General features: G+C 36.8%; 1 protein-coding gene across 7 annotated transcripts in view; it reads left to right on the top strand.

The window, feature by feature from the left end:
- The window catches only part of UBE2D3 (ubiquitin conjugating enzyme E2 D3), a 33766-nt gene that overhangs the window by 8614 nt on the left and 8925 nt on the right, over positions 1-16227 (top strand). For all 7 annotated transcript variants that reach the window (XM_045536652.1, XM_045536657.1, XM_045536655.1 and 4 more), the window contains exons 3-4: positions 11396-11459; positions 11553-11584. In XM_045536652.1, the coding sequence (XP_045392608.1) occupies positions 11396-11459; positions 11553-11584 (96 nt within the window). The remainder of the gene's footprint in view (positions 1-11395; positions 11460-11552; positions 11585-16227) is intronic.

Raw genomic sequence — 16227 nt, 5'->3', positions numbered from 1 at the left:
TAGTACCACCCTTCATTGATTGAGGAAGACGTAGAGAGAATAGAGAAGCAAAAAAATATAGCAGTATGTTTAGACTTTTAGGATAGGGTCAGCCTTTTTATATTTTACCTTCAACAAACTACTGTTAAAGAGATCCTGTATCCAATAATGATTGAAGTAAAGCTCTTCCTCAAACCATTTGCAGGCTTTCTTTAAAATCCCACAAAACGAGTATTTTCAGAATAAAAGATGTAGTGGCCAAACCCTTACTATTTAATCCTGTACCTCTGGATGAGAATACTTGCCTAAGCATTACCTCTTGGTTGCCTTTTAGAGAGGTTTGCTTGGTGAGTAAATTCCCTGAATCCTGTCCCTGACCATGGTACCCTGCCAGGTCTTCAGGAAATAGACAGTTTAGGTGTGTAAAATCCATTGCTGTACCCAATTCGTTTCAAATATTTTAACCTGATGAGGTGAACTATCTAATCCATATGAGAACTTTGAGGATCTCATTTACCTAGAGTAGAAGGAAGGCAGAGGGGAGTCTCGTTGACATCTTTTGCTATAGACTTTTTAGGCTTTTAAAGAGAAGCATTTTTTCCCCACATGAGAAGGGCTGGATTAACACTAGCCAGGTGTGCAGAAAGTTTCAGGTGGAACAATTCAGAGGAAAATAATCCTAAGAAAAATTTTCCCAAAAGAACCACAGCATGGGAAAGAAATGCCCAACCTTGTATTCTTTCATAGCCAGTATAGTTTCTTAGCATTGTACTCTTAATTGTATGTTGTTGGTTCATCTTGGTGTCTTTTAAAGGTGAGCGGAGCCTTTAGCAACTCCCCACCAACTATTTTCCTGGTTCAGTGGTTTTAATAGTGGTTTTAATATGATGTTTTTCCCCCTTGGGAAGGGGTGGTCATCAGTGTATGAAGATATTACAGGTGCCATGTGTTAGCTGTTCTTCGTGGTCCTTTCTGCTGTTCTTCCCTTAACTACTCGGAAGCAATGAGCCGACAATTTCAGTTCTTCAAATAATTTTATAAATTGTTGTTCCTGAAGCCTGTGAAACTTTTAGGATCTAAAGTTATTTCATGAGGTGAAAATCATAGACAAAATTACTCTTGAAAATTCTGAGTAGGTGCATCATTGGAAAGTCCAGTTAAACAGCTGCATTTTGCAATGCAACAGAATTTTCTCAAGTTGGCTTTCATTTAAAGGCTGTATACCTTGAAAAATACGTTAACAATTAGACTCACTAAGTATAGTGAGGTGCACTGTGGTGGATGGTTCAGGGGGAACTGATCATAATAAACATCAGTTTTCCGTATCGTATTCAATCTGGGGCACTCATACATTGAGTAATGGAGAGTTGGATTGGTGTGATTGAACTTTTTTCTTCAATTTGCCAAATACCACGTCAAATTCTTTAACTTAGAAGCAAGGACACCCCGTTAAGAAAGGATCTTTTGGGAACTTATACCAAGTCGTCTAGTAGGTGGACCACTGTGTTCTCCTACCTGTCCTAAAGCTGAATGTGTCTTACACTTGAACTCATCATTTCTTTCTCCTCTTGAGGGGCTCAACTGTACAGTAGAGATGAGTCCCATTTCTGTAAGGTGGTTGTAAGGGCAAAATGCTCAGTGTTTAAGATCTTTTTTCTTTTTCATCCCAGGGACTTAGTTCATGTTTTTCTCTCACCTAAGTTACTGCTATAGCTTCCTAATTTAGTTATATACTCATCTGTCCTTTATAGTAGGGATTCCTACAATATGGGATGAAGAGAGTCTGTGATACCCCACAGATTAAGTAAAATGTTGTGTGGGTATATATGTATTTGGGGGTCAGAGGGCCAGTAGTTCACCAGAAGCTTAGAAGTCGTATCAAAAATAGTGCTGAGTCAGCGTTCCTGAATAGTATTTAAATGGTTTTGTACCATTTAAAATTTGAAAACCTGTGAAACAGTGCTGTGCATTCTTAAGTAATACCCGTGTATAAATGAGAAAAAAAGGGGGGATGATCTGTTACCTCTTGGGCAGGGAAGGCAACCCAAGGAGTATATGAGAGAGCTTTATTATATCTGTAACATTTCTTAAAGTCTGAAGAAGTATAGTAAATGTTAACTTTGGGTCAAGCTGATGTATAGGTGATTTTAGGATATGACTTAATTTTAAAAATATGAAAGTTAAAGAATCATTTCTAGTACACTACTGCCAGTACATTCAAAAATACAAGCCTGATTTGTTTTATATCTGCTTAAAAGCTATCAGTGGCTTCCCATTGCCTTTGGGATAGTCTTAACTAACATTCAGGGTTCTTAAAAGACAAGCCCTGGTCTGCCTTTCTGGCTACATCTGCCATTATTCCTGTACCTTTTGTCTGTGGTTTCCCAAACTACAGTACTTGTTCTTAAAGCAAATTTTTATAACCTATGTTCTTTCACACCCCTGACTTGAAATGATTTTCTCTACTTGGGAAACTTCTCTTTTTTTCCCTTGGTGAATGCCGCCCTATCTAACTTCCATCAACACTAAGCTCAAATGTCACTGTCTTAAACCCAGGCAAAGGTAGTGGTTACTTTTTCAGGACTTAACAAAGCATTTGAATTCTTTTATTTTAAGCAGGTTTTTGAAGTATATATATATTTTTTTTGTCTGCCTCCTTTCTGTAAGCTCAGTATATTTGGGGAGACGTTCATCTTATCTAGGTGTTTTCACACCTAGCCTGCTTGGCACCAAAAGGCAACGTTTGTATGCATGAACAGATGTTTTTTTTGAGACAGAGTCTTAATTTATTGCCCGGGCTAGAGTGCTGAGGGCCGTGATGTCAGCCTAGCTCACACCAACCTCAAACTCCTGGGCTCAAGCAATCCTCCTGCCTCAGCCTCCCGAGTAGCTGGGACTACAGGCATGCGCCACCATGCCCGGCTAATTTTTTTTTAATATATATTTTTAGTTGTCCAGATAATTTCCATTTTTAGTAGAGACGGGGTCTCGCTCTTGCTCAGGCTGGTCTCGAACTCCTGAGCTCAAATGATCCACCCGCCTCGGCCTCCTAGAGTGCTAGGATTACAGGCGTGAGCCACCGTACCCGGCCTAGCTAATAGTTTTGACATTATACTTTCATTTTAGAAATTTAAATTAACCTCTAGTGTCTGTCATATATAGATTCAGAGTTGACTTTATTCCCCCTAATTTAATTTTGACTTTGCTTCATTTAGATTTAAGTGTTTTTCAGCAAAACTCAAGCATGAACTGTTTTATTTGGGCAAAATTTGCAAAATTGGTAAAGGGTGCTGGGTAGCACTTTTCTTAGAATGAGTCTCTCCCCACTTTTTTCCTCTTTTACTATAACCCAGATCAAATAAGGGATTTATTAGAAGGAAATAGTTAAAAAATCAAAGGAATAGCCATGGGAACCAGAGCAAGCTACAACCTCAGAGACTGAAATTGCACATCTATATGCCAAGTCAGCTCTTTGCTATCTCTGCTGCACATTGTATTCTGTTTTTCTTTGGCTTCTGGCTTAACCATGTAATTCCAGGACACATGCCTGCCAACAGTTCTGGATCCTTATAGCTCCTGATTATAGAAGGGGGGGGTGTCCCTTCCAGCTTCGATTTGGAAAAACTCGGGGATGGACAATGGACTAACGTCAAGTCTAAGCTTAGGTTACTTTCCAACCCTTTGAGCTAATCACTAAGGCTGAAGACAACAAAGCTGTATGATTAGCCACGTCCAAATAATTGGTTAATGGTAGCTGACAGTTTGGAGTAAGGGAAAAGCAGTTCCACGGGTCAGATGGTTTATTGAGTAAAGTATCTGCTACAAAGAAGGGCGTCTGCAGTGATTTATTCTGTTCCTCTGATTTTTTCCTCTGCTAAGATATGTCTTATTTGCTCATTCTGTGGGCATAATAATGTCATGAAGATTATTTCATATCTCAAAAGGTAAGTACTGGTACATGGTTTGATTACCATTTCAAGCATGAGAAAGAAAAATGGTAAAACTAGAATAGGATTGTTATCTTTAAAAAAGACTTTTTGTTTTGATTCTTAAAATACTTTACCTAGATTATTTTTCTGTATTGAATTTAAAACTTCAGTGTGTGAGCTTGTTGGCCTAATTTTAGATCCTTTATTATTACTAAAGAGGTTTCTTGGTCATGGACAACTTGGAAAATAAGGTGTTTAGAAATGAGCTGAGAGTTTCAAGAGCCTAAAATTATGGGAGTGAAGAGCTGAAAATCAGAATTAACTAGCTTAAATTATACCTTCACTCTAAAGGAACGATAATGCTAGCATTTAAAGGCTTAGTGATTCATAAATACCAGTGTGCAGAAAAACTTGTTTCTTTAAGAAATACTTTCTTACATTCTTAATTCTGATGTGTAACTTTCAGGTACTGGGTTTATATTCCAGGTCAACGTTACAGCTTTCTGACCTTTAGTTTTATTTATGATCACTTCAACATCGTTGGGTATTTTGTTTAGACCAGTCATCATTAAATTGATTTTTATTTAAAAATAACAGCTCAATATTTTTTTTCAGACATTTTAATAAGCCTTACTAGATTCAAAATGTGTATGTTTATTAAGGAGGTGATTTGGGGTAGATACACGTAAGAAACTTGAATTGTACTGTCAACTTTTAACTCTTATTTCAGTAATATTTGAATTGAAATGCTTGCCAGACATTTTTAGACAGCTAAGCATAAAAATTTGTCACACAGGCCAAAGATTTAAACAAGCTATATTATGTGGCACTTTTGTTTTGCTCCTCTTTTATAAATGGAGATCCTTAGCTAAGAAATCTTGCCTTGAAGATGGGCAGTCTACAGATAGTCTACTTGTTAAGTACCTAGTACATTATGTGCCAGGTAGTGTGCTAGAGTGCTTTAAGTCTCATTCATCTTCTTAAAACTTCTATAAAAATAGACATTCCTATTTTAGAGGTGAGGAAATAAGCCTAACAGTGGGCCTTAGATTGAAAGTGAGTCTCCATACTTGGTGTTATTGGAGGAGACACTCATGTCTTTATTTCATAATGCTGTCTTGAGCATTTGCATTGCGTATGTTAAATTGCATTTGGGTTTTAACAGTATTTTTGAAAATTCAGATCTCTTTGTTATGTGGGAAAAGGGGAGATAGGGTGGTTTGAAAATTAGTTTTTAAACTTAAAATAGACCTTTTTTTTGGAGACAGGGTCTTGCTCTATTTCATGGGCTAGGGTGCAGTAGAGTCATAGTAGCTCACTGCAACCTCAAAGTCCATGACTCAAGCCATCCTCCTGCCTCAGCCTCCGGAGTAGCTGGGACTACAGGCATGCGCCACCATGCCCAGCTTTAAAATAGACTTTTAAATTGCTCCTTGAGAAGAAAGGGAGCTGCACAAGTTCTTTAGCTTCTGGTCTATCTTTTTTTGGTAACCGATTAAACAGCAGAACTGGTTATATAAGTTTTGGAACATGGGAAAATTCTTTGTTCATATCAGACTGTTTGATTCTTAAGGATGATAAAGTATGTCTTTTTTTATTACTATGGGTACATAAGAGTTCTATCTTTATAGGGTACGTACAATGTTTTGATACAGGCATACGATGTGAACTAATCAAATCAGGGTACTAGAGGTGTCTGTCAGCTCAGGATTTATCATTTCTTTGTGTTAGAAGTATTCCAGTTCCACTCTTCAGGTTATTTTAAAGGATAACCCTAAGTTGTTGATTATAGTCACTTAGTGCTATCAAATATTGTTCATTCTATCTATAGTTTTGCACCCATAAAGTACTAATGGTGCTAAAATAGATTGCCATTATAATGAATAAAAGATAAGGGTGATTATGGAATTGGCAAATCATTACCATATGAGACCTGATTTATGAAAAATTCATTTGCTTAATAATGGATAGTTAATTCCAGTTGCAAAAAATGTATTTTTCAGATACTCATTTGGCTAAGTTTGTTTCCGTTTAGTAATGCTTTTTGAAAGTAAAAACCATACATAATTTCTTTTAAGAAAATGTTTAATTCTGAGATAAGAATTTCTGTAATTCCTACTGATCATTATCAAAAGTATTTGGAATAAATTTTCTCCCATTTTTGAATATGTTAGGTATATTTATGTAGACAACCATAGGTCTTGTCTGATCTATCTTAAAATTGTGAATACTGGGATCTCTCGCTGTTTGCCAACCTTGTGAGTGGTTGTGATGAGTTTCAAAAGTGAATTGGCAGGGCATATCAGGACAATTCTTACTTGTCTACAGCATTTTTTAAAAATAGAGTTAATCTAGACTGACCATTCCTGAACAACTGACTGTTTTCTCAAGTGTATTTTGAACATAAGAGAGGCAAACACTTGGAAGTTATTTCTGCATTGTTTATTGTGGGCAGGTCTGTCTTGCTGTGTTATCATTAGATACAGTTGATTGCTACTTTTTCCTTTTTTTGTTCATTTAATTTTCAGGGTACCCGTTCTCTTTTTTAGTGTTGAATTAGTTTGAAGGTCTCTCCTAGGACCTTCTTCTCCATTATCAGAGTGCTCTCACCAAGACTTACAGCTATAAATATCTTCTGTGTACCTAATGATACTTAATATTTTTTTTCCAGCCTGTCTTTCCTAATGTGGGCTTGTGTGTGTACTTTTCTAGTTGAGTCTCTCCTTGAGGGTCTAAATAGTATTTCTACGTCCACCTAAAAGCTTCACCTTCAGGTGAAGATTTCAGGCTTTGTTTGCTTAGCTCAAAAGTCTTTATTCTGCATGGAGTCAGTCAACAAAAAATTCCTTAAAATATATTTATTGACCAAATTGCCAACCATAGTGGTGCATGCCTATAGTTTCACTTACTCTGAAAGCTAAGACAGGAGGATCACTTGAGCCCAGGAATTCGATACTGTACTCCAGCCTGGGCAACGTGGTGAGACCCTGTCTCTTTAAAAAAAAAAATCACACATGGTGTTTTTTGGTTTTGTTTTTTAGTGGATCTATTAAATAGCTATTTTCGAAACTCCTTTAAAAACACGCTATTGGAACAGTTAATATTTTGTATGGGTCATTTTAACTTTAAAAGGCAAACTAATTCCTAGTGCATATTCACTGTAGTTTCTTAGCCCTCTCTCAATATTGTTTTACTGATACCTTCAATAGCCTTAATTTTAATTTTATTGAAAATAGCACTTTTTTGAGGTTAATAGTATTTAAGCTATAATAACCTCCATTGACTCTGGTCTATAAAACTGATTTTTTTTTTTTTAATGAGAAAATACTCTATAGGGGCTAAGGTATTTTACAAAGTTAGAACAAATCCTGACAAATCGAGGATAGTCTCAATTCTTTTTTTGTTGTTGATATGTACAAGTATTTCAGCCCAGATATTTTTACGTTTGGATTCAGATTGCCTTTTAGCAAATTTTTTTTTTTTTTTTACAAAGCAGAAACCCTTTATGTGATTAGTCTTTATTCTGTTGGGTGTTTTATCAAATTTGAATGTTTCTGCGTTGTAAAACCATCTCAGTTTTACTCCATGCTGATAAACAATACAGACTTACCAAGTTAAAATGAGAGCTCCATCAAAAGAGCTTCCTCACAAATCAAAATATTTAAAGCAGTTACAGACTTCTGTGCTGTTGGAGTTTACATCATTTAATTTGTTCACTTCCTCTGTAGGGAAAAATTTTACTAATTTTCAAGGTGTGTCTTCAATGATTCCAATATGCTAAAAGCTTCAAAAGATGAAACTTTTTTGCCAGTTTGCCTGTTTTAAAGATGTCAGGCCAGGTGTCGTGGGTCATACCTATAGTCCCAGCTACTCAGGAGGCTGAGGCAGGTTTGCTTGAGCCAGAGTGTGAAGTTGCAGTCAGCCGGGGCAACAGGAGCTGCAAGACCTTGTCTCTTAAAAAAAAAAAAAGATTTCCAATGGATTTGGAACAAAATGAACAATTAATTTAGAGGACTTACCTTGCCCTTTCACACCCTCCCCCATCAGGGTGGGACCCAGCTATTGATTCACGTGGCAGTTCTTCAAACACTGAAATCCTAAAGACAGCTGAATTTTTTTTTTATTACTAAACCTAAAATTTTCACACATTTCATAGTGTACTAAGTATTTTTTAAATTGAGTTTTAGGCAGCCACTGAATTTCTTTTGATTGGTTTGTACTACAACCATTCCAGGAGTGTTTCTGCTTCAGATATTGTTTTTACCATAACATTCTGTTCATCCGGACTTAAATAATTTTATCTTCATTGTTAAATTCATTTTATAATAGGGTTACAATAGGTGTTTTGTCTTCAACAGAATGGTCTTAGAAAAGTTTTGATTCCATGTAGTGAATGAAAGGAATGAAATTGCCTGTTTGAAGCATATGGAATTGGTGTAAAACTGACATTACATTAACTATTTGTAAAGTTCTTGTTCTACTTGACCGAGTCTACATAATCACACCCGTTACTTAATTTTTTCATGTAATCACAAGAGAACTTAAAGGAATTAATATAAAACTGCAGTCAACTTCAGTGTTACCAAATAATGAAATAGTTGTTACACCATGTCAGAGCATTGACTTTGAAGAGAGTGCTGCTCAACCTCTGTTTCCCTTGTGCGTATAAATTTGCCGTATTTACCCAAAACACTGCCAACTCTCAATCCAGAGGCCACTGTCACGCATGCCTGGTTGGTATACACCAAGTAGGCAGCAGAAAACGGCAGTGTCGCTTCATACTTCGTTCACTAAAGATTGGAGGATTGGCTGATGAGGCCTTCATATCTGGGCATACTTTGTTACCAGTGAGCCCCTTGTGCTGTCCTTGAAAAGGTGGTTTACCTTTTGTCTGAAAAGGACCAAAAAGAGGTTTGCAAGTTTTTCAGATTTGATCATGTGTTAAAGGGAACTCTTCACTGTGTGTGCATTTTACACGTGCATTTTAGTAAAGTGAGGCCAAAGCAGAATCTCCCAAGTGTATAAAGTGATGGTCTGCTTAACCTATCATGGCTTATTTTAATGTGGCTAATCCCTACCTTAAAGACAAATGTGGAACAAATGGTAGACCAGATAGCTTGTCAGGATGACTGGTGAAAATAGGGATTCTCCTAGGCAAACAAGGACCAATGGTCACTTTAGGAGTACCTTTAAATTCATTGGAATTTCAATTTAGGATTTACTAAAAGCTATTTGATTATAATATATTTATTTAAGGCATTGAGTGTGTAGATAAAATAACACTCAAAGGCTTGGAGTCTTCTCGTTTTTATGTTCCTAGTGTCGAGTACATGGGGTTTCAATAAATGACTTGAGTGTACAAATGTTTTCAATCATATATACAATCTTCAGAATAAGACTGTTTTATGCAGTGGTGTAAAGAAAGTATAAAAAGTATCTGGTTTTCCAGAATCTGGTTGTAAGGGGGGCACGGTATGTGTGTGTATGCTAGTTACAATTTGTTAGTCTTCCATGGTGGTCTTACAGCCTGCTCATTTCCTATATTAGTGCTACAATACCCACAAATCAGTTTTATTCTGAAACTTTTAAGTTTTTTTTGTTTTTTGTTTTTGTTTTTTTAAGGACAGGAGGTCTTCTCTATGTTGCCCAGGCTCTAGTGCAATGTCCATTCATAGGCACAGTCTTGGTGTACTACAGTTTCGAACTCCTGGTCTCAAGCAATCCTGCCTCAGACTCCTGAGTAGCTGGGACTATAGGCACGTGCCCCCCTACACGCAGCTTAATTGAAATTAACTCCTCTTCCTGTTTGTGTACCTTTCTGCCTTTCTGTTGGGGAAGGGCTTATAGTATTCTGCGTTTTATGTCCTTGACTTTGCACTGAAAAGCAAAAATCTAAGTTGAGGGAAGGAAATGAATGTGCCAATGTGGAACTCTGTTTTCATTTTTGAATTCCTGTAGTTGTAGGGAATAAATTGTTCTGGTAGACTAAATGATTGTCTCGGAGCTACATGTTACAGATGCATTAATATTATGATAGATTGTCGCTACTGGCTAGATCCCCCCCCCCCCCCCCCCCCCCGCCTTTGGAGAGACAAGGTCTCATTTTGTTGCCTGGGCTATAATGCAATGGCACCATACCTCACTGCAACCTCAAACTCTAGGGCTCAGACAGTCTTCCTGCCTTGGCCTTCCCGAGTAGCTGGGACTACAGGCATGTGCCACTACACCCGGCTAATTTTTCTATTTTTTGTAGACACAGGGTTGTCTTGCTGTGTTGGTCAGGCGCTGGTCTCGAACTCATGGTGTCCAAAGATCTTCTTGCCTTGGCCTCCCAGAGTGCTAAGATTATAGGCCCGGATTATTCTTTATTGTATCTTTTTTATTTAGGCAGCCATTCTTCTGCTTTCTAGTACTTGGTCTTTTGTATATGAGTGTGTTCAGCTGTTTTGTTCAAACTGAATTCCAGACATTACCCTTTGATCATTGTTTCCATGTTTGGACAAAAAAAAAAGGGATAAATAAGTTACAACAATCCCTAGACTACATATTTGTTCTTTTTCTTCTTCTTTTTTTTTAAATGGGTGGCTCTTATGCCATAGACTGAACTTAAGACAAAGGTAATTTGAAAATGTTGAAGGCGGTAGTGCATTAACGTTGGTTCTGTTTATCTTACTTTTAATTTTCCATGATTTGACATTGGCTACCTATTTGGTAAGGTTGGGGCTGTGCTGTCTTAAATTTTTTTAACAGAATTCTAGTAAGGAAACAACTTGTTCATATTAGACGATCAATATTATGTGCAAGTCATGGAAGGGTTAAATACATATTTGTTGGAAATGATTAATTCACGTGGAATTGTGCAAACTGCCATGTTTTGCCAAGAGCAAACTACTTTCTACCTAGCGAAGAAAGTTCTTTCAGAGTTGGGATTTCAAAAAGAGCTAAAATGGATGTTGAGTAAAAGATAAGGTTGAGTTGAGAATAAGGAGATAAAAAACAAAAAGGATACTTAGTCCCAGGAGATTCTTTTCAGGTGGAAAAAAGGGGGTCAATGGATTTTAGGAGGAAGGTTATGGTTCAGGAAAAAAGAGTTTTAAAAGCAAATAAAGGCCTCTGAAATGGTCTGAAAGTTCAGCAAACAACAAGAATGTTAAGCTGTGCCTTATCTAAGTTTTTATGTTATGAGAACACCTGATTACAGCTATTTCAGTTTTTGAGAGATCAGCTTTTGTTCATGTGATAAAAATTCTTACATCAATGTATAAATACTTTTGTGAACCCTAAGCCAAAATGATTGTCTCAGCATGTGTCCATTAGACAACTACGCCTGCATGTTCCAGAAGTAACTGGAGTAGGGTTACTTTGGTTTTCTCTCTTAATGGACTGTATTGTTATGTAAATTGTGATTGCCTGTCCTTTAAAGAGTGGGATCAAGGTAACTGGAAGCAGTTGACTCTTTTTACTTAAACTTTTCTGTCTTGGTGTAGGAACTTAGTGATTTGGCCCGGGACCCTCCAGCACAGTGTTCTGCAGGTCCAGTTGGGGATGATAGTAAGTAACTTTGAAAATGATTTTTATGCCTCATTTCAAAAAAAAATGTGCATTTTTAGATGATAACCACAGGGTTTTTTTTTCTTTTTCTAGTGTTTCATTGGCAAGCCACAATTATGGGACCTGTAAGTATTAAGAATTTTTAAATTTAGTTGTAGTCAAAGATCTAGCATAGATCTGGTTGTAATTTCTAACTTAGTCTGTGGGTTTATTATATAACATAGTTATTCTGTTTGGGTATGCCATAGTTGTGTTGCTTTTGAAGGAAACAGAATATAATGACTTAGTCAGTTGTTACATGTACTTTGTGTCTGTCCCTGTGTTCAGGTTCTATAGAGTGTAGCATCTCTGTGCCCTACCAAATAATACTTTACCTCAATCCAGTTTTTCTTTATAGCAATGTAAAGCATTGTCATGAGCTTCCTGTTACTTAGAGACGATTAAATTTACTGACTCTGACCCTACCATCAGTTTTGTTACTTAAAAATCTTACTCTATTCCTAAAGCTGCCAAGAATCTAGCTTAATTGTATTGTTTTGATATTCAATTCTTTATAGAACCTTAGTTTTATGCAAAATTTGAATATTTTTAGGCAGAAAGTGATATTTTGAATATAGCAAAATTCCTTTCTATCCTGGGTAGATAAGAAACTATATGCTGGATAATTGAATATTCAGAATTATGGATACCATCTAAGAATTTCAGAGAATTAGAACGCACTAAAAACATCCTGGGGTAAGACTTATCTTGAACAAATACTTACATTTTTTTTTCTCCCCCCCCCCCTTTTTTAAACTTGGAAGGCACCTTAGGATATCTATTCTAAGTTATATATGTATTTTTCTGAAAACTTTCTGCTTTCTTCCCTTTTTGGTGGTTTTGTCTCAATATAAATGGCAGTAATGTACCAGGTAAAACAATGGTCATTAAGTAGATGTTTATAATTTTAAAGGAGAAAATGCCCTTGGAAGAGTTAGCCAGTGGATAGGTTGGATCAGCAAGTATTCAGAAATTCTGATTTTAATAATCTTAAATTCATATTTCTCTCTCACATGTGAGCACCTGCTATGTGCCGGGAAATAAGGATACAAATAAATATAATAGACATCCCTGTCGGTCTTTGGGAAATCTGGGGCAGATTCAAGTGTGATAAGGTGGGAATTAAGTGATTTGTGAATGAAGTGCTGAGTAGAAAATTATAACAGGGATAGGAGAGTAATTGTGAAGTGTTACAACCTAAAGGTAAGGGAAACCGAGAATGAAAATAAGACAAATTGTAGTGAAGGGACAGATATTAAATTTAACCCTTTGAAATGCACTCAATTATCACAATAAGCTACGAAGTCAGAATTGTGCATCTCAGGGACTATTTTTACTGTTTCAGATTTTATTTTGGTTTAAAAGTGTTCTTTTTGTCTCAATTTAGTAGCAAAACTATACATACATATATATATATATATTTTTTTTTTTTTTTTTTTTTTGAGACAGAGTCTTGCTCTGTTGCCCGGGTTGGAGTGAGTGCCGTGGCGTCAGCCTAGCTCACAGCAACGTGAAACTCCTGGGCTCAAGCAATCTTCCTGCCTCAGCCTCCCGAGTAGCTGGGACTACAGGCATGCACCACCATGCCCGGCTAATTTTTTCTGTATATATTTTTTTTTAGTTGGCCAGATCATTTCTTTCTATTTTTAGTAGAGACGGGGTCTCACTCTTGTTCAGACTGGTCTCAAACTCCTGACCTCGAGCGATCCTCCCGCCTCAGCCTCCCAGAGTGCTAGGATTACAGGTGTGAGCCACCGCGCCCGGCTGCAAAACTATATTTTTAACACACACAGTTAAATGTTGACTTACCCAGTTTGGCCCACACGATGTTTTAAAAGTTGATAATCTTTGGATAAAAACTGTCTGACTAGGCCCTGATTCCAAAAGCAATAATAGCTCCAGACAGAGTAACAGCTGCCTCCCCTTTTTATCGTTTATGTGTCTGCCATGGTCCCTACCAGGTCCACTTCATATTATCTACCTAGATTTTGTAAGCAGTTGCTTTTGCAGCCTCTAGAATTTTCACATATGGATTGCCAGTTTGCAAAGGAAAGAAGTCTATACAATACCCTACCATGTCTGTACCAAATAAAGCTCATCTTTGATTCAGAGGGTACTTGAGGGTGGTCTCACAAAAATTGTCAACAGTAAGCACAAAAGGGTTGATGACTTCTGTGCCTTCTTCTAACTGGATGGTGTGCAGAATAACCAACTCCTTAATAGTGTTTTCTGCTTGATTTTTGAGACCACTATTTTGAGTAATACATTTTTTTCCCCAGAAGGCAAAGAATATACCTACAGTACATCAAAGGGAACCATGAATGAGGAATACAGGCTAGAAAGTTTTTAGGAAATACAATGATTGCTTATCCTGATGATTTTTTAGTTTACTTAAAATCTGCCTTTAAGGCCGGTTGTGGTGGCTCTCGCCTGTAATCCCAGCACTCTGGGATGCCAAGGTGGGCAGATCATTTGAGCTCAGGAGTTCGAGACTAGTGTGAGCGAGAGCAAGACCCTGTCTCCACTAAAAAAATAGAAAGAAATTAGCTGGACAACTAAAAATATATATAGAAAAAATTAGCTGGGTATGGTGGCACATGCTGGTAGTCCCAGCTACTCGGGAGGCTGAGGCAGGAGGATCGCTTAAGCCCAGGAGTTTGAGGTTGCTGTGAGCTAGGCTGACACCACGGCACTCTACCCTGGGCAACACAGTGAGACTCTGTCTCCAAAAAAAAGAAATTGCTTTTATCTCCAGAAATTTTTTTTTTTTTGTCTCACATATATTTCAGATCATAGTTATTCCTTGCTTAAAATTTTTTAGGAACCTTTTAATGTATATTAATGACTAGCAGTTTTCTGCTTTTAAAAACAAACATTTGATTTTTCAGAACTATTTAAATAGTCACTGATTAACAAAAGCAAAAAGTTTATACCACAAACTGCATAGTTTTGCTGTGGTAGCAGTATTCACTGAAATGTATGTTTTGCACTATAAAGGTTAACTCTCATTGTTGGATAATTTGAGGAAGGAGTCAGAGGTTATAAAAATGTACCCAAAGTACAGATTTTATTATCTTCTGCATATGTAAGCACTTAATTTTTATGCTAACTTTTAGATAGTTAACTGTATGCTTACTATGGAGTGCATGAATGAAACGAATGTTCTTTTTTGGCTTCTGAATGCATCTCTGATAACAGCATTCACAGTATAAGATAAATAATTACTTTGAGTGTGGTCACCTATATGTGACATGCAGTTGTGGCTCAAGATAATAGGACCAGTGGTTGTGTAACAGCCCATAAACTACGGATGTACTGGGAGAACTGGAAGGTAACAAAATTACTTTTGCTTTAGAGTACTTCTGAGGTCAGAGTGATGCTAGTGCCACAGAACTAAAGATTCCTGACTTTCTAAGGAATGTAACATCTAATTTTAAGTTTCAATAAAGAGTAACTAATTTTAAGGAGCTGTAGTCAGGAAATGGCTCTTGATCATTAAAGTTGTGCAACACAGTTGCTTGGTTTTAATAATGGTATATGTTTGTTGGCTTATTCTTTCTGGAAGTAAGCTACTTGGGAGACAAACATTAATAAAAGGTAAACCTTTGAAAGAATTGACAAAAAGCATTGCTAGTTGAGTGGCATTGAATTTTTTTTTTTTTTGTATTAAAGATCATTCCCAATAAGAATTGATTCAATGAGAAGAAATTAAATGCTATATTTGGCCTGGGCAGAATCAACTAGAAAAACCATCTGAAGTAAAATAATTGGTCATAGATGTTATTTTATTGGTCCATAGGGTTATTTATTTCAACTCACTAAGAGTATCATGTCAACTCACTAGTGATGCATGAAAGCTTTTTTCTTTTTTTATGCCTTTTTTTTTTTTTTTTGAGACAGGGTCTCACTCTCACCCAGGCTAGAGTGCAGTGGAGTCGTCATAGCTTGCTGTAACCTCAAACTCCTTGGCTCAAGTGATCCTCCTGCGTAGGCCTCCCAAAGTGCTAGGATTACAGGCATGAGCCACCATGCCCAACTTCTTCTTTACTCTTTAAGGAACTTTGTAGTCTAGTAGAAGAAGAAAATATAAGGAAAAGTTTTAAATATGATAGGTAATGGGTGTAACTATGTACATAAATAAAGAAGTGTAACAGGTCAGCTAGCAGATTGGACTAAAGGGAGGGCTGTATTAAAAGGAAGAATATTCCAAGTAGGGGAAAGAGAAAGATGTGAAACTTGTTATCCCTGTAATTACATGGAGTAGAGAGTATATTCTGGAGAAGAGGTAGAAGATCGAACTAACTGGATTGGTGGGAACCCAGATCATAAAGCACATTCATACTTAAGATTTTGAATTTCATCTTTAAAGCTGTGGTACATTTTAGGTAGAAGACAAACTTATCTTAAAAAGACCATTTCATCATTAGGATGGTGGGATAATTTGGAAGGGGAAGTCAGCTTGAAGGCAAAAGCATTACTAGTACGCTATAGTCATAATTGTAGGCAAAAGATAATAACATCATGAACTAAGATAGTATTGGCAGTGAACATAAAGGAGAGGCTAATTCAAGAAATTTTAAAGATCTTTAAGATTGGGTAACTACCTTACTCAGGAAATGAGAGAGGAAGAATCAACAATGAGATCCTGGTTTATGTCTCTCTATTGTGGTTTACTATTGGTAAACAAGAAAAATGGGATTGAGACAAAGAGTTTAATGTTTTAGGGGTG

This window comes from Lemur catta, chromosome 24, assembly GCF_020740605.2.
Source record: "Lemur catta isolate mLemCat1 chromosome 24, mLemCat1.pri, whole genome shotgun sequence".
In the NCBI taxonomy this organism is placed as follows: domain Eukaryota; kingdom Metazoa; phylum Chordata; class Mammalia; order Primates; family Lemuridae; genus Lemur; species Lemur catta.
The sequence above is the reverse complement of the archived record's forward strand: the minus strand, read 5'-3'. Positions and strand labels throughout refer to the sequence as shown.